The 21,222-nt window shown below is 29.1% G+C and overlaps 1 protein-coding gene across 3 annotated transcripts in view; it reads right to left on the reverse strand.

The window, feature by feature from the left end:
- kcc (solute carrier family 12 member kcc) overlaps nt 1-21,222 on the reverse strand; it is a 227,919-nt gene that overhangs the window by 58,221 nt on the left and 148,476 nt on the right. For all 3 annotated transcript variants that reach the window (XM_085947198.1, XM_085947199.1, XM_085947197.1), the window contains exons 9-10: nt 14,484-14,640; nt 1,965-2,357 (exon numbers count right to left, since the gene is read on the reverse strand). In XM_085947198.1, the coding sequence (XP_085803324.1) occupies nt 1,965-2,357; nt 14,484-14,640 (550 nt within the window). The remainder of the gene's footprint in view (nt 1-1,964; nt 2,358-14,483; nt 14,641-21,222) is intronic.

The following is a 21,222-nucleotide window of genomic DNA, read 5'->3' on the forward strand; positions in this document are numbered from 1 at the left end:
ACATATAACTACCCAGAAAAAAATTAAGGTAACGTACGTATTTCTTAAATAGAAAAAATAATCTGCCCAAGTATATTATGATGATCAAAAATGCTGCTGAATAAATAAAACTACACAGTACAAAACATAATAGTTTAATACTAATATCCACGTAACGGCTCCTGTGCGGAAAAATACTATTGAAGATGTATCGCAGTATCTCTCCACGCATGTGAATATTTTATGCTATCACTCGGCGATAAATAACATTAAGTTGGCGTAGAATTTCCGTCGATAGCAGTTGAAATAACTTTCTAACTATTTCATATACTTATCTACTTAAACCCTCCTACTTGGTTATACTAATGTGCTTAGGCAAGTTTTAAGTTGAATTGAATTTCGTGATCAAATACTGCTTGAAATACCGTATTGAGACAAATGGAATCATTACAATAATTAATAATTACAAGATAAAAAGAACTTTTTATATACAACGTTTTTAAATTTTCTGTTGAATCATATGAACTTAACTTAACTAGCTTAAACGATCAAAAAAATTTGTACTTGCTAGAAGTTTAATAATACTGAAATGTCATATTGATTTCCATAGTAACGCACATATATATACATATTAATAATTTAGTTGCTAGGACATACTTAGCAACAAATAATAGTTTTACTTTTTACGAATTTCTTCCGAAATAACTTTTCATACAAAACAGAATTAACTGAAAATGAGATCAATTCTACGTAAAGATGGCTAAAAGTATTAAAAAATGCATTGGCATCGTGTTCTGATATATTATAAAAGTTTCAAATGTCTTGTTAGTCGGAAAGTTAGTTAAAATCGATTGCAAGATTTGTACTGGACAAACAACCACCGGACAAATAAGAATACGAGCTAATAAAAACGTTGTAAAAATTATATTTTATAAAATTAAAGAAACAGTAATTATTATTATATTATTCAAAAAAAACTTTTGGAAGGTGTGCTAATGCCTTGGCAATTAATTTAGTATAATAGCACCTGTACACGTGCATGGATTTACTAACACTAATAGTGTGCTCTAATTAAACTATCGCGATAATATATGCTTCGCCAATCTCATTCTTCTAGCGTAAGCGCGAGACACGTTGTTATCATTGTATGGTGCTATTTTATAGGTTGTAAAAACGGATAAACGTCAAAATGCTTTGCGCGGTATAGTTTGCATTTTTTTCGCAGGCTCAGTTTAAATTATCGCGTGAAAATTTTGAAGCTGCTGAACTTTTTTGGTCCATGCATGCAATCTTGCAACTTGTTAATATTGTGTTTACACATGTATTTTCTTGTTATGGCCGCGATAATACGTATTGTTAGCAGTAAATCCATGCATTATACGTGTGTAATGGGGATATAAAGAGTAAGTAATACAATTTTAAGCTGGAAAAATTTTAATGGAGTTAGCAAAAAGTGTTAATACGGGTCGTTAAAATTGATTCATAATAATATTATGAATCAATTTTAGTCTATAGTATAGATTATTACAAAACTACCTATCATAATTATTTAAAATTAAAATTCTGTCAAGTATTCTGTACCTCAGTGGATAGTATAATATTAATGTATTAAAATCCTATCAATTTATTTGTAACCCTCTTTATTTTTTTTATTGGTTGGTAATTCAAACAAGAAAACTATATTTTTAGGACCCTAAAAACAGTCATTATTAAAAGCATATCAAACAGATTTTTATAACAATTTTTGTAATGAATATCAATTATTAGTATTTGAATTATAATACATTTTACCGGATAAACAAAATAATTTTGATCTATTTTAACACAATGCTTACGGGCCCTTTTAATTAATTTTGTAATTAACGTGTTAATTTGCATTTGAAAAGTAATTAGCAAAAACACAATTTTGTGCGGCCCGTAAGCATTGGGTTAACCATATGAGTATACCGTGTGAGTATTATGTAATATAGATAAGATGCACTTACCAATGATAGTACTTGAAACGTGGTCGCCAATTTGGTGTCCTGAGTAAAGTCTGCAGAGCGCAAGCCAAGTTAACGAAGCCGTAGCACATCAAGAAGAACATGGAGAGCAGTGGAGCGAGGATATCAACGTTTCCCAAAAGGATCCCGCACTGGCAAATGCACATTGTCAAGACCAAGGCGCGAGTTGGTTCGCCGCGGCTGGATGATGTAGCGAATGGTGCCAAGAATGGGATGATGCCGTCTTTGGCGATAGCTTGAAGCAGACGAGGAGCTCCAGTCAACGATTGGAGACCGGCGCCAAGAGTCGAGAGGAATGAGCCGATAAGGATGACCCATTCATTTGGCCAGGCGATGTTGGCCACCACAAGTCTGCCGCCAATAGATTGTCCGAACCTAAAATAGTAATTAAAATATTACAGTAAATTAATTATAATATAGCATAATGAAATTATAAAACAGAATCATACAATTTTAGAGCACTCCCAAGAACACCGTCGTTTTTGGTGATATAGGTATGCAGAAATAATGTATTTTACTGATCATTTTTATGTGAAATTAACACGCATCTATCTAAAAACCTTAAAAAGATTGTTTTCAATTATTTTTTTTATATATAAAATGGGCGTTTGTTCGATATCAAATTTTAATTATTAGATAGATCGTATTATAGAAATATTTTTATCATTCAAATAAGTTCTTCAGAAGGTGACATCGATTTTTGAAAAATAAAACGTATCGTATCGTAGCCCAGTACGTAAGGCGCTGGACTTTCATCCGGGGTCCCCGTGTTCGATCCTCGTGACGTCACTATACAATATTTATGTTATTTTCTCATATCCTGGATGTTTCTGGGTCTAATAGTTTCACTTATATTACTACACTACTGTTTCACTACCACTACTACCGTTGGGCTCAAGGCCTATTGTTGTACTAGAAAAGAATATATAGGTATATACCTATATGTAAAAAAACTTTTATGAACAATGTTCCATAGACAAGTTGAATAGATCAGAAATAATAGATATAGCAGTTTTTTATTTAATATGCATGTGAAACAATCGATATAGGTATATCCCTGAGTGGCTGTTAAAATATTTGAAGCATTCGCACTCCAGGCACTATATATTGAATAAATGAAGATGTGCGCAGAGGAAAAGAAAATGAACATAATAGTAATAAGAGAGTTGCATGAACCTGAACGTAGAAATTGCGTTTAAAAATTCATGGGCTTTTACCGGAGCTTTAAGAAAGCTTTTTGCATACAATCGCTTACCTAGCCTCGGGAATTTTAAATAACGCCCTGTATATTATATACGCTGCGTTGAAAAAACAGTGCTGCTAGATAAATGATTTTCCATTTAAACACAAATCGCTATCATTATGCGAAAGTGTGCTGGAAAATTGCGAGATGAAAAATTATGGTGGAGAAAATTTATACAAGATATATGTTTGTTTTTATAATGTGACTTGGGTTATGAAAAAATTTTCAACGTAGATAAATGTTATTATTGAAGACAGATTTCATTAATTAATATACACTCACTGAAGTTGTTGACATGACCATTGTTTCGGGTCACAAAGGTATTCTCAGAATCATTTGCAAAGTTACCGATGCATTCGTTAACAAAATTTCAAATATGATATCAATAAATAGGTACCTAAATGCTTTTGAATCATTTGAATGAATTTAAACCATATAAACGCTAGTTGGCATAAATTATAATATATATATATATATATACTAATTAATTTTATTATTATTGTATGAACTATGAATATTTCTACTCATTGGAATAAATGAGTATAAGCTAACAATAATTATAGTCATTTAACTAGAAGATAGGAAAATTAACTTATATATTTTTCATAACTGTTTTCCATAAGCATTATAAGAATAAGTACTCAATTAAGAATCAAAACGCTTGGTTCACGGTGATTTCAGTTAGTTTTTAGTCTGATTGAACTGGAAGCCACAATTTTTTTTATTGATACCCTTGGCGTAATAAAAGATTATGGTAGGTATAAGTAATGTGGCAACGTATTTTGACGTTATATTATACTGTACGTATATTCATGATCTCAATATTTGAAGTAATCATTGTACATTGTATTAAAAACGTTATATATATTATATAATACGAATTTGATGCATTTTTTGTTTTCAGTGGAGCCGTGACTGAATGGAAAAAGAGTATCTTTTTTGCTGCAAGTGAATTGATTTGGAGATACTTTACTCATTAGTCTTAGTAATTATTTTTTCATCGTCATTTTATTATATTTAGGCTCAATATCGGATGTCTTCAGATCAGTTTCTTTCAAACAGATGCAATGTCAATAGGCTAGATATGTTGCTCGACAAGTGGACAACCGCTGGACAAATGGCATCATTCAGTGGTACCCAAAGAGCACTAAACGCCCACAGGGATGCCTTAAAATCATCTGGATAGATGAACTCATAAAGTTTGGTAGATGTACGTGACCGGAAAGAACTAAAAACCGAGAATAGTGTAGAGAACTAGATGCTGATGCCTTCATCCAGCAGTGGATCGACTCCGGCTAATGATGATGATCGGGTATCTTCAGATTATAATTATGTTATGTTCAAATGTTTATTTACAACATCTATACATATGATTAATTTACGTATCTAGAATAAACTAGCATAAAGATTATTAAGGCAGTCATTCAAAATAAATAATTGTGAGAGCTTTTATGAGAAAGGAAAAGTGAAAATGTCCCGGATATTGATTTTTACTTATCATTAAACTTTAGTTACCTACTCATTGGCTCAGAAAATTTGTTAATTAGAATCTGTTTGAATGAGTTTGAGAAATCAATGAAATTACAGCTGACAGATTTGTTTCGATAAGCTCAATCCAGCGTGAATATTCGATTCGACTCCGCATACAAGTGCAAAGCCTCGGAAGCAACCAGAAATTTCCTCATCCATTCTCGCCGCCCTCCTCGAAAGTTGACGTGAATAAGCGAGCTGTTTGGAAGCGAACAAAATGTTGCCAAATAAAAATAAGAAAAATGCCTTTGATCAGGTGTTCCTATTGTGAAAGCACTTTTCAATACACTTTGAAATACGTCGAGTCTCAACGATTTCGCGAAATGCTGCGAGATAAAATTTGAGATACTGGGACACGCAGTGTAAGCTACGTTTTTTTCATAATTAATATACTGTTAAATGATTTCTACTTCTATTTTAGATATGTAATATTGTAGTGGAATAAGTTATTGTAATTTATAATGTTGAATTAAATTTATTTGTAACTAAATGGAAAAGGTCTTTCAATGACATACGAAAAACTATGTAGATTTTTAATTATTAGGAACATTATTCTAGTATTTGTAATACAAAAAGAAAATGTCAAAATTGGTACCAGTAATCAAAATGAAATCATCAAAATGGGCAGAATATCTTCTAATACTTGGAAATAAATCTTTTAATGATTTGCATATAATTATCTATTATTTTAATGGACCACGATAATATTATTTATTTTAAATTCGTCTAATTTATTGAATAATTATTTTTTCAATACTCAATGAGAATTTTTGTAAAAATGCCTTTTTCATAATATATCTGATATCATACATATTTAGCTGATAAGTTGATGATTTCACTTAAAAATTGAAATTTTTAAATGTTTTATTTATCTAAGTATACAATTTTATATAAATACTTATTCTATATAAAAAAAATATTATTTTTAAAATAACGATTTTGTGAAAAAAATATACGAAACTAGAGCATGTAAGTTTTCGATTTCTCGAGAATGAAGAATTTAAGAATTGAGAAATATGTGATTTTTGGAAATACTCTATTAGTTTTCATTTCAAATCTTACGAGGACAAAATAATGATTATTTTTTCTATTATCACTATTTTTTCTGCAAAAATTCCGTCCAAAATGAATATTGATAGCGTTTCTTTTGGCTTTCGTGCTAATTGTTTTATTACCAAAAAGATGGGGTAGTATATTTTTAGTTTATATTTTAAAAATTCTCAAGAAAAAAGAATATTGAGAATGAAATGGAAATCATGTTTTCTCATTAATTATTATCGAGACGAAAATTTTCAATCTCAACTACACACAACCGCTTTTCGTTTTATCGTTTTTATTTACAGACTTTATTTTTGTGGACCGTCTTGAATATTGTTGTTATATTAGATAATTACTACATAGTACAATTTAATAATGTTTTAATGATGACTGAACATTTATAGAATTAAAATACAATATAATGTTTTTACACAACGTTAAAGTACAGTTCTAAATAACAAACAAAATTTTGTGCCATGGAAATGTGTTACCGAACGACACTTGTTTCAAACAGTATTAAATTCTATCTGATAGCTGGAGTTTAAGCGGGACTGAAGATAAACTTGAATATTATAATATAAAGAGTGTTCGCATATCATGCTTTATATTATATTATTTTGATAGGAACGTAATAATGTTGTGTATTACAAAATTTCCGTGTTTGATAATGTTAAATAAATATAATATTGCATTCATACTTAATTTCTTTTATTGTGTTAACTGTCAATTCATGGTGGAACTGTATAAAACGCAATTTTTTTAGTAGTTATTCCATTTTTAATAAATAAATATGAACCGGTTTGAAATGTCCCTCTGAGGCGGACGAAACCGGTCCAGATATATTTACTAAAAGTGTAATAATTACTAAAAAAAATTGCGTTTTCTTAAATTGATTAATAATTCATTATACATATTATTGTTAACTAGTATAGTTAACATACATAATTTAACATATGAACATAATAAAAATACCTCCCAGTTTATAAAATCATATCACGGTGGGTTATAAAGAGGTATTTGTAACTTTAATAGAAAATTAAATAATATTATTATTTGATTATGTAATAATATTTTAATAACTTTACTATTATACGGCTTTTATAAGGCGTTTTTAGTATTTTCACGATTCGGAATTTAAAAATAATAAAAATATTCCATTAAAATAAAGACATTATTATTAAAATTTAAAATATGATTTTTGACAACCTGTATAATATTATAAAGCTGCATCAGCAATATAAGCAAACTTCATAAAGTTTTAAACTGTCTGTCATCAACCCTCTCCCCGCCTCCCGCGGCGAAAAGCTCGGCTTAAAGGTTTTGCTCAAATCTCCGTGATAAACCTTCAGTTTGAAGCTTTCGCGTTATGTTACCGATGTTTTTGTTCAATAGTTGAGTGATAAATTTTACCTAACTTTTCGGTTCCCTAGCAAGGTAGACAGACGCTGGATAAAATAAAATGTTTCAGAATTTAAGCCAATTTCAAATTTTGTTAATCGCAAATTGCCGAAGCGAAATGTCAATTTTATGATTGAGTGAATTTATCTTAAAGATAGAACATTTAAATACATATTTCATTCTGTTGTAAGTTGAACAAAAAAATCTTTTTGACAATTAAACGTAACAAATGATCATGATTGCCTTTTCGAAGTTTGTGGGCGAGATTATATCAATAGTACAAATTTTTGATTAGTATTCGTATTGTATAAATATAAATTTATTCCAGTTTTCGGTAAAGTATAATATTTTAATCAATATATGGATAATATACTTATGTATGATTCACTGTAATTTTAAATATTAGTAAATAATATTTTTGTTGTAAGTATACATCATTTTTAGATTTTAATCAGTAACAATTTATGGATTTTTTTTATTCAAACGAATAACTCACAAGATTTAAGAATCTTACATTGATAAATTTTGTGAATAAGTTTGAATAAAAAAAAAATAGTTAATTAAATTATTAGTAAGTTCAACAAAAAATATTGTAGTTATCCGTGACGTCGGTTAGTAATTAAGACAATTTAATAGGTATTTTGATTTAAAATACAATTGCGTTTCGATTGCCAATAGTACCGCAATTTAGAAAGCGCCTCAGAAAGTTTTATAAGAATCATTTGTTAAAATTCGCCGCAATTAGATAAGATTCCTATAGCATAGAGGTCAATGCACGTAGGCGCGAATCCAGAGAGACACAGATTCGAATCTTGCTGGGTGTTGTATTTTTTCAAAAAAGATTTTTTCTATTGGTTATATATTAAGTGTTTTCAAATTGTGTATGTTCAACAATTAATGGATTTTGAAATTCTTTATTCCATGTTTAATGTATTTGAATAAAATGTATTATTTTCTTTTTAAAACCATATCTATAATGTGGTAAAATTTGGAAATCATGTTGATAAATCTTGTTCTTGTTCACCGCTGCTCTAAAAGTATGGAGTGCAGACCTCTAATTTTTACTATTTAATTTTTTATTAGATATAAACTTCTTATGTCACGGGCTCACTTTTTGGAATTTTCTTGAATTCATTTAGATGATGTAAGATTTAAGGATGTAACATCAAATGGGTAAACAAATACAGTTTTCTAATTATAACCTACCTATTCGATTTTTTTTGGGCTTCGACTTCACGTCGAGTTTTAAGTTTATACTCACTGTCCTGGTATTCTTATACTGACTATATTATAAATTCTATAAAACACAATGCTACTACGTTCAATAATTAATCTAATATCTCTAGAACTATAACACTCATATTATTAATAATAACACGCCACTACGTTGACCAAGTGTTTACCACGTAGTTTATAATGTAGTTGATCCCAGGCTCGAATTACGGGTCTGAACAATTTACACGTTATTTTTAATTTTTGTTTGGATCCAGAATATGGACCTAATAGGTAGAGCAAGTGGCTAACTCCAGTTTATCGTAAAAACATAAACCATTTAATACAACTTTCACTCTTTGGACGTTTGAATCGAAGAAAAAATTGATAAAATATTCATGTTAAATGGCTTAGTACTACGGTAGCTTATAAAGCTGCATACATCAAAGTAAAAATGATGTAAAATATACCTTCATATTCACGCACCTAAATCAATGTAATATATTTATATTTTTTTATAAATATTTGAATAGTTACATACCCATATCATTCTGAAGAAATTGACTGATATTTATCTGTCTGAATTTTATATAAATAATATATTATATCGATGTTATATTTGAGAGTGGTCAGATATTTGTGGTTTGATATTGGAAGTCTGTTTCTATTATGGATTTGATGTAAATGGAAACTGAATGAAACATATCACATTATGATAAATTATTGTATATTATAATATAATTATATACGTTATAAACCAACACTTGTCAAACGAGCAAAGAAACAGCCCTAATCAAAATGAAGATTCATTAAAAATTGGGCGCCAATAATTATTGGTTTATTTTTGAAATGTACTATATTTGCATTAACTCAAATATCAACGAAAAAATAAAAAAAAAATCGGACTTTGCAGTATCTTTATAGTATTTGAGAAATCTACAAACAACACTAGTCACAAAATTATAGTAAGAATATACATCTAGAATAATAATACGTTATAAGTACAACATTCATTGTGATTATCTTTGAAAACGGGTGATAAACACAAAGTGAAATTTTCATTCCAACAAGCTTCCAACAAAACCTTTCTTTACTTAAGTAAGCGGTTTTCCCACCACTAAACACATTTTAATGCGTGGCGTGACACGACCAGCTGGAAATTGATACATGGTCTCGGGTTATAGGGGCGTCGAGACGTCGTTTTGAGAAAATCTTTCTGCGCGATGTTGCATGGAATCCACACAATTTTCAACTTGCTATGCTAGAGTTAAACGATGCTCAAACAAAGCGAGTACCTATATAATAGTATTATAAAGAATATTTAAATTCAAACAAACATATTTAAATAACATAATATATGTTAGTTTTAATTATTTTATTATTTTTCTGCGACAGTGACGGTAAATTAATGACTTAAAATAAAACATATTTTGAAAAAAGAAATTTAGAAAGTATTTGGGTAAGTACGTATTTATGATATAGATTGTTATAAAACTTTAAAACGTTTGTAATTAAATAATTTTTTTTCCGACCATTTCCGATCCTTATAGGATCATAATATATGGGCCTCCATAGAATAGAGGTTTGTATTAACAGATTTTGTTTTTACGGGAAAATGGATGTCAGCCACTTGCTCAACCTATTAGGTCCATTCCCTTACTCACACACAAATTGAAAAACAATATGTGTACTTGCCAGACCCAGGATTCGAACCTGGGACCCACGGTGTTATAGTCCAACGCTTAAGCCGCGCGGCCACCGTGGGTGTATACATATTTAGCTTTTTTAAAACCGTTTACGAACGATGCATCAAAGCTAAAAGTCAATGAAGTAGATTGATTTTAATATAGTGCCCTGAACCAAGTAGATCGCAAGAGCATGCCAAATACATTATAAAATCGAGGAATTGTGTTTGTTATATTATTTGAATGTTTTATTGTATTATTTGGAGCCGTCAGTGATTTATAAGCCGTATTTGATTTGCTGGTGATGTAATATGTAGTATATTACACAACTACTTAAAGAAATTACCACACTTCAAAATTATATAATGTATTATAACTGACTTCTGACTGATATGAATACTATTTATGGGGTATGCGTAATGAGTAATAGGTAGATTTATTTATATCTATAGCAATCATACCACTCAATATTAAATGATTGAAATATTTTAATATGAATGTTTTGTTGTCAAAATAAAACAATAGAGCGATAATGTTCGCCTGCATTTTTTCAATCATAACTAGCAGTAGGGTCTGTTATGATTTGTTAATTGCGACAATTTCTCTTGTAAAATATTTACTGCATTTATATAAATTGGAAGGAAACTGCATGAATCCTCACTACTATTATCATGAGTCCTTCACTCGACATGGTCACCCATCATTCTACTCGAATCAAGTCTCTCAGTTCATTAATATAATCAATCTCACCAGTACATCATTACCCGCAATTATAATCTCATGTTGTCATCTTTATTAAAGTATAATTGTATATTGTATTGTATTCTTGTATCGTTGAATAATCTCTCCTCTAAATATCCACACAACAATGACATTTTATTTATTACACCTTCGTCAAACGCCATTATATCGAAGCACTTACACAGAAGGCAGTTACTGAGTTTATGGTGAATTAGATTATTAATTGGAATGACATCTTCAGTATCCCAAGAGTGTGTTAGCAATAGTTGTTTAAACATGTATAATGAAAACAATATAATTATTTTTTTAATTATTAAAAGTTTCAAATTATCACGAACGTCCATTGACAAAATTTTAAATTATAATACTTACTAAATTATAATTTTAAATTATATACGGTAAATAATTGGTACAAACTTCGATGCATTTAGTTTGCGTTATAAATTTATCAAAGCTCTATGACCGTGGAAACTACTCGCAAACTTTAGAATTGCGTAAACATTTCAAATTTGTAGAATTCATACTTCTCTTAGCATTTCAAATAGAATTATAGAAGGCGGTGCAGCATTTGAAAGTTAAGAAACTTCAGTAATCCGCTAGGTTATCAAATACAAATGTATTATTACCACTTTATAGTAGATACCAATAATTGAATTTACACCAAGTTATTTCAATAATATGAATTATTGGTATATTTAAAAAGAAGTATTCTTCTAGGAATATAATATTATGAAAATTATATTATTACGTATTATATGTAAAATCTCTGATATTAGGTAACTAACAATATGTAAAGTAACTTACTAGGTATATAATTAATAGATCAAAATCACAGAACAGATATTAAATAGAATACTGATAGGCTATATTCAATACGCCGCATCATGATGCAGGGTTTTGAATGTGTAAGTGTCCTACGAAAACAAAGCACGCATTATGCACGTGCAATAGTGTGTGTAATACACCAACATTAAATGAGCGTAAATGCATAAATCGAGAGCAGTTTTCAGTATTCGACGTAAAACGTATTATTGACACGTGTGTACGTTTAACCCGGCTTCCTCCTTACTAGAGTCGGTTACCTGTTATCGCCTTACCCGTTATGTATTTCAGTTCCCATTATTTCTGAGTTCCCTGATCAAAATATTCTAAGATAAAGGTGTGGCAAAAAAATCCATCAATAAGAAACCGATTTTTAGAATATTTGTTTAATAATATTGAGCTGTTTGAAAAAAAACAGGATTTATTTATATCTTCGGTTAATAAGAAACTTAATATTTACAAATTATATAATTTTGATCACACACAATTACAAAAATTATACCGTAGAACACGATGTAGTTTTTGCACTTAGCAAATAATAGTTTTCATCATGAGAGAATGAATGAATGAATAACTTAATAAAAATATTTTTGTTTTATTAATTTCTTAAATTCTCCTAATAAATGAGCTAAAATTTGGAGAAGTATAACTATTTTAGAAAAAAATCAGTTGTATTTAGTACTATTTTATATCTGTAATAATAATAAATAAACATCAAACACTGACAGGTAGACGTGTCAAATAAAATAAGTTAGTACTTTTGGAATGACTTTGATATCTATACTGGGATCCCCTAAAACAAGTAGAACGCGATTGATCCTAGATTTAGTGTGATTGGCTTTTTTGGCAGGAGTATAATATAGAGATTGAACGACGTTGAAAGTTATGTATTCAATTTCACAGTATTTTCTGCCGAATAAAAAAGACATGTTATGATTTATACTTTTATAATGTGACTTGACACTTTTTGAAATATACATGTGATATAGTATTATCGGGTCTCAGTTGAAAGAAATAATAATTAGTGACATATTTTATGAAACTATTACACTAAGAATTTTATATAAAATTAGTACCCTCTGTATATTTTTCATTGAATAAATAGGTAATTATTGAGTAAAAATTGAAAATACCTAACTTGAAATAGCCTAAAACATGGGTACCAAAATAATAACTTGACTAAAAAATCATGGATCGAGTAGGATTTCAATATAAAACAATCGCTTACTGGGAGAGTGATTTATCTAAATAGATGATTATTCTTCTTGTAGCTAATTATTAATGTTCGCATAATTCACGTTGTTTTCAAATATTGTCATTTATCATCTTTGTAATTAAAACCGATGTATAAAATTACTAAATTTAATTCATATATATGGCAACGCGATTCCTCTAAATTTTTGTAAGTATAGACGTTTGTTTTAAAATAACTTTGATATATAATTATGTTTTATTCTATACCTTCTTAATATTCCGTGTATTTTCCATATTGAATATGAATAAAATTTATTCAGTAATCGTAAAAAACGTCAGTATTATTTTTTGAAGTAAAGAAGAGAAAAAATCTGACATATTGTATTTTTTTCGTGAAATCTAGAGAATTGTACTATCGCGCCAAAAAAATCTAAGTATCAACATAAGTTTGCAAGTTGCGAGAGATGTCATTAGCGCAAACAATTTTCTCGCTTCTTATAAAAGGGCGTGTAACAGATTGGGAACTTCAGTTTATTTGAAGAGTTTTTGATTAAAAATATGATCGCTCTTGGCAAATAAAAAGTACCTACCTAGTTAGTTATTCTTTTAAAAGTATAATAATTCACTATAAAGTGTTAAGGTAAAAAAAAATGCCGAGATTTATTGTAACAAAAGTAAGATGTGTTTGTTATAATTAGGAAATTTTAATCTATTTTTAAGATATCACTCTTTCCATAATATAACATTATGATGTTAATTAGAATAAAACACAACAGCTACCTAGTGCTAATTTAATTTTGTTCAATATTACTCAGAACCAGTTTTTTTTGCTTCAAAGGTCTGTTCCTTTTAACTACTTAAGGATATATTATATGTATATACATACTAACAAAACTTAAAAGGCAAAATTATTTTTTGAAAATAATATGAAGAACATTATTGAAATATTACTATTGACTTTATGTAGTTTAAACACATAATTACGATTCTAACAATGCTTTCTGATAAGTTAAGAAAATTTAATTGATTTGTTTTTGAACAAAGAATTCCATAGAATTTTATTTAATTATTCATTATTTATCTTCAATAAATACATTTGCCTTTTAAAAGTGGTAAGTATAAAATATTTTTATTATTGTATATTCCTTATCAGTTGATGAAACCAGTCATGATTCATATTAAACTAAGTGGAATTATTTAGTATGTACTAAATATTGTGTTTTATTTTAATTAATATATATCTTTACCCAGAGCCAAAGTGTGTTAGATCTAATTTTTCTAAAAATTAGTTAAGTAGAGATGTTGTGTGTAAATTATCATATCTGTCAGGATTCAAGTCTAGTCATAACAAAAACCTAAAATTCATAAAGCAATAAAGTCGTAATTGCATTAACATTGTGTTTAATTGTGTTCCATGACTAGCATATTATATAATCACAAGTGGTATTTTTTTAATTATATATTATATATTTGGTCCAAAACAACGACACAATAGATCGGGCACCTGACAAGTATTTCAATGTGAAATTCACTGGATATGGATGCCCATAATATATTATGTTCCGGTAAGAACCTAGGATTTTTTTTTATTTGCCTGCATAATTTTTTTAAAACTGTTATTATGATAAGTGTACTCACTTATCTCGGAGAAGAAGATTGTCAACAGTTCCAGCAAAGAGTAGCACAGAGCTCAAATATACGGTTGAGGTTGTGATAATTGCACAGATTGTTCCAGTTGGGATACTTTTCTGTGCATCCGCCAGATCTCCGGATCGATTCGAGCCAGCCATGATACCTAAGAACAAAAACAAATCATGTAAGATAAACTGAAATTACAACACGAAACCTGCATAAAAAAACAGCACACAATGAAAAATGTTTAAATATATAATTATTATGTTGATTTTAAGTATTGTTTTATTTTATACGCTAATTAAAAAATATATTATGTCAATACGTTTTGAAAAAATGTAATTAATTATTTAAATCTAAATAATCTATCTGTATTATCAATATTACATTGATTACGTATAATATTATCTTCAATCTATATTATGATTATAAACAAGACTCGCTTAATAATAACGCTCCATATTTTCTTGATTTATTGTAAAAAGTTCACCGGATATTTTATTTAAATTCCTAACATTAATTTAATTCAAAGTAAGCGGTGTAATATAATATCGACGTCATAAATAAGTAATTAAATCAATTTTAGGAATTCAATAATTATAATTATTAAATTCAGTGATGTGTAAAAACGAATTTTATTCTCAGAATTATTATAAAATTTTGGCGTTATCTACAAACCTGGATTAGCTACTTTACTTGTATGTAAAATGACAGAGATTTAAAATAAAATCAAAGTTCAGAAGATGTTTAAAAAAAATGGTACGTAATTTAATTATAAAAATACCGTTTATAATATAAAGTTTTGTTGTATTGTACAATCGTTTATAGTAAACGTCAAACTATTATTGTCTTCATACATAATTTAGAAAGAAACGCAGACATTTCGATATAATTTTTGATTAACTAAATTAGTCAATCATGTACATGAATTATTTAATCTTTAAATTATGTTAAGATAAACTAATGACTGCCATCTTTCAAATCGTCAACTTAGAAAATATATTTTTTTATATAGCTACCAACTTAACAGCGTTAACAATGTTGTGAAATACCTATTAAATATTATAAAGTTAACATGCTTCTCTCTAGTAATAGTCTGAAATATTTGTATGCATATACTAAAAGTAGATACATTATTAGAATTATAATATTAAATATGTAAGTATACGTATAATTTTTTATAAAAATAATGAAACGTTTTTGGTAATAAAAAAACGATTATATCACCATCCCTTGCTTACGTGATGAGCTGTCACTTTTATAGAGAATGAGATAAAACGTGAACCGTTGCGTATTTTAAGTTATGCGTGACCTTTAAAGAATTGAATAAAACCTTTAGTGCGATTAATCACATTTCCAAAATGTGAAATGTCATATTTCACTTATTTCCGTCGCACAATTTCGTATTACCTCTACACGAGAGCACACAAAAAGGCAATGTATGTTAATATTTGCGAAAACTGGAAGGTAATCACCCGTACGCATTGTAACTGTTAATATTTCCACATCAATACGTTGGCACCACACAATATGACGCGCGAAATTTATATAGGTACCTACCCAAATGGTCAAAGCATGAAAATGAAAGATATAATAGCATTTAGCAAGGCTAATTTTTATTTTCATTATTTACTGTCAATTAATAGCTAAGTATCAACTTTTACAATATCCACATGGTACTGACCTATATATTTATTTGTTAGGTGAATTGTATCGTGATGATTACTATAAGTCTTTACAACTGTTTTCTACTTATATATAACTTGATATAGGTACATTAATTTTCTATATGATTTCGGAGAAATCCAAACAGTTGATAACGTGATAATAACCTGTAGACTGTATAACTTTCCTGAGAGACTTTATGCTATCCCAACAAACTGATGAAAATTCGTTGACATTGATTGAGGCTCTACCGGTGTCTCCCTAGTGGCAACTATTTCTTGGCAATGTGATTTTGTCTCGGTGAATGTGGTTTTGTATCCGTGAATAATTATTGTGAATAAATGAGATCATACGAGTGAATGAATGAAATATAAATGTTGATAGAGGCCCTTTTTTATGAGGTAGATTTTTAAAAATGAATTACTATATTGTAAAATAGATATTTTGTTTTATAGTAAATACCAATATGAAATAATTGCTCACATAACCAAACCAGAATGGAAAGGGAATCTCAATAGTATATTTAAAAGTGAACTCACTTTGTGTTTTAAGCGCACAGTGTTGAACTAATGTTTAATATCAATATTTACGTATGCATGTATGTAGCCTTCATGAAAAAAAAAGAATACGAGTACCGCAATGTGACATGGAAATGTGTATATTGGGCATAAAGTAGAAAGACTATAAAAGAAATGAATAGATAAGCAAGCAGACAAAAGTACGTGAGGTGGCTAAGCAGATGGAATGGTTATGAGCTGGACATATTGCTCAGCGAGTGGATAACAGCTGTACAAATGCTGCCATACAGTGATACCCAAGGGGCACTAAACGACCACAAACACGCCGGAAAACTCGCTTCATAGACGAAATCATAAATATAGCTTGATGTACGAAGAATGGAAAGAGTTCGGGGAAGTCTTCATACAGCAGTGGATCGACCCCAGCTAATGATGATAATGACCAAGATGAAAGCCATTTTATAGATTATCGCCAGACGTATATTTATTTTAAAAAGACACGTTGAGTACATATAAAATTATTAATTCAGCACGTTCGCAACATGACATTTAGAATAAAAATTACAAGTAATCAGTTTGAGAAAAAACAAGGTAGAGAAAAAAACAAAGCTAAAAACAGTTTTATACAAAAGAAATAAAATAAAAAAAAACAACAATAATTTAAAAAAAAACAAATTAAACAATAAAATAGAATTTGAAAAAACGGAATATATAATGGATCGCCAAAAATATCTACATCTCTAGGGAGTGCATTGAACAGTCCTCGCTAACAACAGCCCTCGCTATTGGTGCCTGGTGAGCCTGATATGAGGAAACAGCTTTCACCCAAAATAGGTCATGGCTGCGACCAGGCATATAATTGACGGGTGCATGAAAATTGAAATTTTCTAGAATATCGGGATTGAAAACTATACCACGTGAAAGCAGGGAAAATGCTTTAAGAGCAGAAGTGACCTACGAGCTTCAAGAAAATGAAAGGCGAGTATGCCTTGAAGAAAGTTAGTCGGAAAATACTCGTTTGAGAAGGTGTTAAGTTGAATGTATTGGAATTGTTACTATTATAATAATTAATAGTTTTTCATTGATTTTCAATTTTCCATTTAGGGAAAAATATTTCCGACGATTTATATTTATTTTGTAAAACAAAAATATTTATTTTTTTATTCGATAGCTATTTTGGTTGCATTTATCATTAAAATTTTATTGTTCATATGGTAACCAAAAATGACATGGCTAAACAAAGTACCACCTTTAAGTAGATCCAAATTGCTGCTCCAGCAGTTTTTGAACCCAAATTGTATGTAATTTATTACGTCGTATACTTTATTATTTATTCGGGGGATATCATAAATAAATAAACGCAATTAGATTTTTTTAATTGCGATATATTACAGTGCATAATAAAGTACTATGGTATTACAGTGATTAACCAATACACCATAATATAATATAGTAAAACATAAACTATACAATGATTGTGAATAGTAAAGTAGAGAACATGAAATAGGTAAAAAATAAATATAACATTATTATTAATAAAAGAAAAGGGCGGAAGAGCTCGGATGAATCTAAAAAATATTTAATAGATTTATAAGAAGGGACTCAAGAACGGATGCGGAACAGAGAGGCGATATGAAAGAGGGTTGCAGTCAAAGCCTTGGTAAAATGAATATAAAAAATACCATAAACTAATACCATGAGCAGAAAATCAATGCCGTAAACGAAAAGTTTACAGTAGTAAGTAGTAATATTTTGTGTTCTTTTCAAAAATGGCTGTCTCTTAAAATGTGCCACCCTCAAGCAACGTATAACCTGCCTACGCCCACGGAATGTCGCTGACAATTAAAATAGCCACCAAATTGTTAAACTGGCTTTGTAAAATTATTTAATGGAATTTATTTTTATAGTAATAGTAAAATTAAATTCTTAACAAGAAAATTATTATTATTATTGCAGTATTTTTCTGTGTGAGAAAAGTGAATCTGAGCAAGATTGAATTAGATTAGTACCAGGCATAAGACAAAATATATTTATTAAAAGGTATAACTAGAATAAAAGCGTGTACGCATATAGACAAAAGTTGCCAACCTAATAAAATATGTAATAATTTATTATATCATAAATTATTTTAATGAGCTATTGAGCTCAGTTGCGAATTTTCTGGTTTGTCTGTCGAACAATGAGGAAATAAATGGCAATAATTAAATATTACTTTACCATCTTTTTCGAGATTTATTATGCGAGTTGAGTAGTGTTGCCGATTTTATGATGCTATTGACTCCAGTTAGAAAACTGTTTAATAATTTCATGATTGTAAATCATGGTGTATTGCGAAATGCAACGAAAAACCTTAGCAATAAATAATATTCATGTTGATTGTATAATACATATTTTTTTTGTACAATCGTATTAAATTAATTTGAAAAAAAAAAACTCATCAGAAAGTATATGGAGATATGAAAAGAGTCTTTCTGAATGCCAAGCGGATATATCACAAAGCAATGTGAGCCGGAAATATCTCATATTTTTATATGTTGTAGGTATAAACCATATTTTTTGGCAAAATTATTCAGATTAAATTTAATGACAGAATGTAATCGGCATTAGTCATAACGTGTCCGAATGTCGTGCGAGGTAACATCCCAAATTAACGCGACGGGGTTAAAATTAATATGCGGAAAACCTAATGTGGCAGGAAAATGAAGAATATAATTATAAACAGTACCATCAACATAACACAATGGCATACAGGCAGCCATCAAGAAGTAGCGGTGAGTAATATGTTTCATATCAAATTATTTTACTATTATTCAAGTAAATTAAATTATTAACCAAAGTATATTTACACGCTGCGACATTTGCATTATATTATAAGCCTTGCTTTTTCATACAATGTTTACATATATTTTGTGGATTGCTATATGTGTAACTGAGTGTTATTTCGTTTATAAGGATACTCGAATGAAATAAATATATGATCTTTTTCAATTGCATATGTTAACACTACCGATACTATCTAATATAGTGATTGAAGGGAGTGTAGTGAAACGATCAATAAAAAAAACTTGAACATAATATTGTTAATACAAAGTGCAGTAGGTATCTATGGGTGGTGATGTCAGTAATAAAATGGAGTTTATTATCCATAGCAACAGTTTGTTTACATTGTTGTTGTGTCAGTCAAAAGAATTCGCTGATAAACTATTCGAATAAGATCAATAAATAATTAGTTATTTAATTGGTTTTGGTAGTGGGTGTTTGCCAAGTGACTTGAGTGAGCGTTGTCATACATGAAATATTTTTTCTACAAATCTTCACTGTTTAGTTTAATTTTGGCGATCGCCTGTTTTCAAAATTTGACGCAGTGGGATCAAGTCTATGTGTTGTCAATTAAAGAGCTGCAGTTACGTGATGATCATATTTTTTTATTTGGCACATTTGTAGTATTATTAAATCGAAATTGTTTCAGCAATACATATCACGTGGCTGGTATACGGCAGGTATTGGGTTTTGATACATTTTGTATACAGATATTTTTTATATAGAAATAGTATTACATAGAACTCTTGATTGTTACGATGTCACCCAATACTATTTTCGCAGATGGGGCCAAAGATTTTTCACAAGATTTTAAATTTGAATACATCTAGTTTTTGAGAATTACAGGTATTTAATGTTCACGTCTCTAAACGATTGCAAAATACTAGTCAATGTAAAATATTATATAAATATGTCAATCTACAGAATAAGATGTGCATATGGAATAACCCTTTTTTTAATATGGTCACTGTGTAGTTCAAGATGGATAGACTCATCGATATTTCGATGCATTATTTGTTAAGTCTTCGGTGGCACTAAGTATATGAGGTGTGAGTTGAAAAAAATATGAAAGAATATAAATGAACTAAAATTGTTCACTCATCGGCATTAATTGGTTAAGATACCCACTTCGTAGATATAAAGTAGATATCTCAAGAATCAAGTCCATGGTTACATTTTTTAGGAAAACAAATATACGGGGACTACCTTTCATAAGAAGCCCGCATAAAAAAATAATCAATTATACCTGAATATATGAACTTTTACTGGAATGCAAACTGCTCTTAATATTTGGAAGAATTGGTTAAAAATAATTGAATAGGTTAGTTAGATAGGTTAGAAAATACGTAAGTACTGTTTACAATTTATCTAACTAAGAATAATTGTTTGTAACCCGTGATTATTATACAGTTTCATTAAAACATACATGTGGAAATATGTGTTTAATATTCAAATATTATATATTCATAGTACTTATAAAGCATTAATAATAAATACATGGTTAGAATATACATACGTTGTGGCTATTAATTATGAGTGTTAATAAATTAATAAAACTAAATAATAGATAATTTAATATTTATCTGGGATTATAAAGGATATACACGATAGTGTGAAATACATAAAGTACCTATCAACATAAATTGAAGAATAAACAAGATACAGGAAACAAAGGATAAACGAAAGAACTAACGTACCAACTTCTACCAGAAAATATGTAAACGAACTAATACAAAATAAAT

The sequence above is a fragment of the Rhyacophila brunnea genome, unplaced genomic scaffold, assembly GCF_057557595.1.
Source record: "Rhyacophila brunnea isolate RB1 unplaced genomic scaffold, BYU_Rbru_1.0 scaffold_2, whole genome shotgun sequence".
NCBI classification, from domain to species: Eukaryota; Metazoa; Arthropoda; class Insecta; order Trichoptera; family Rhyacophilidae; genus Rhyacophila; species Rhyacophila brunnea.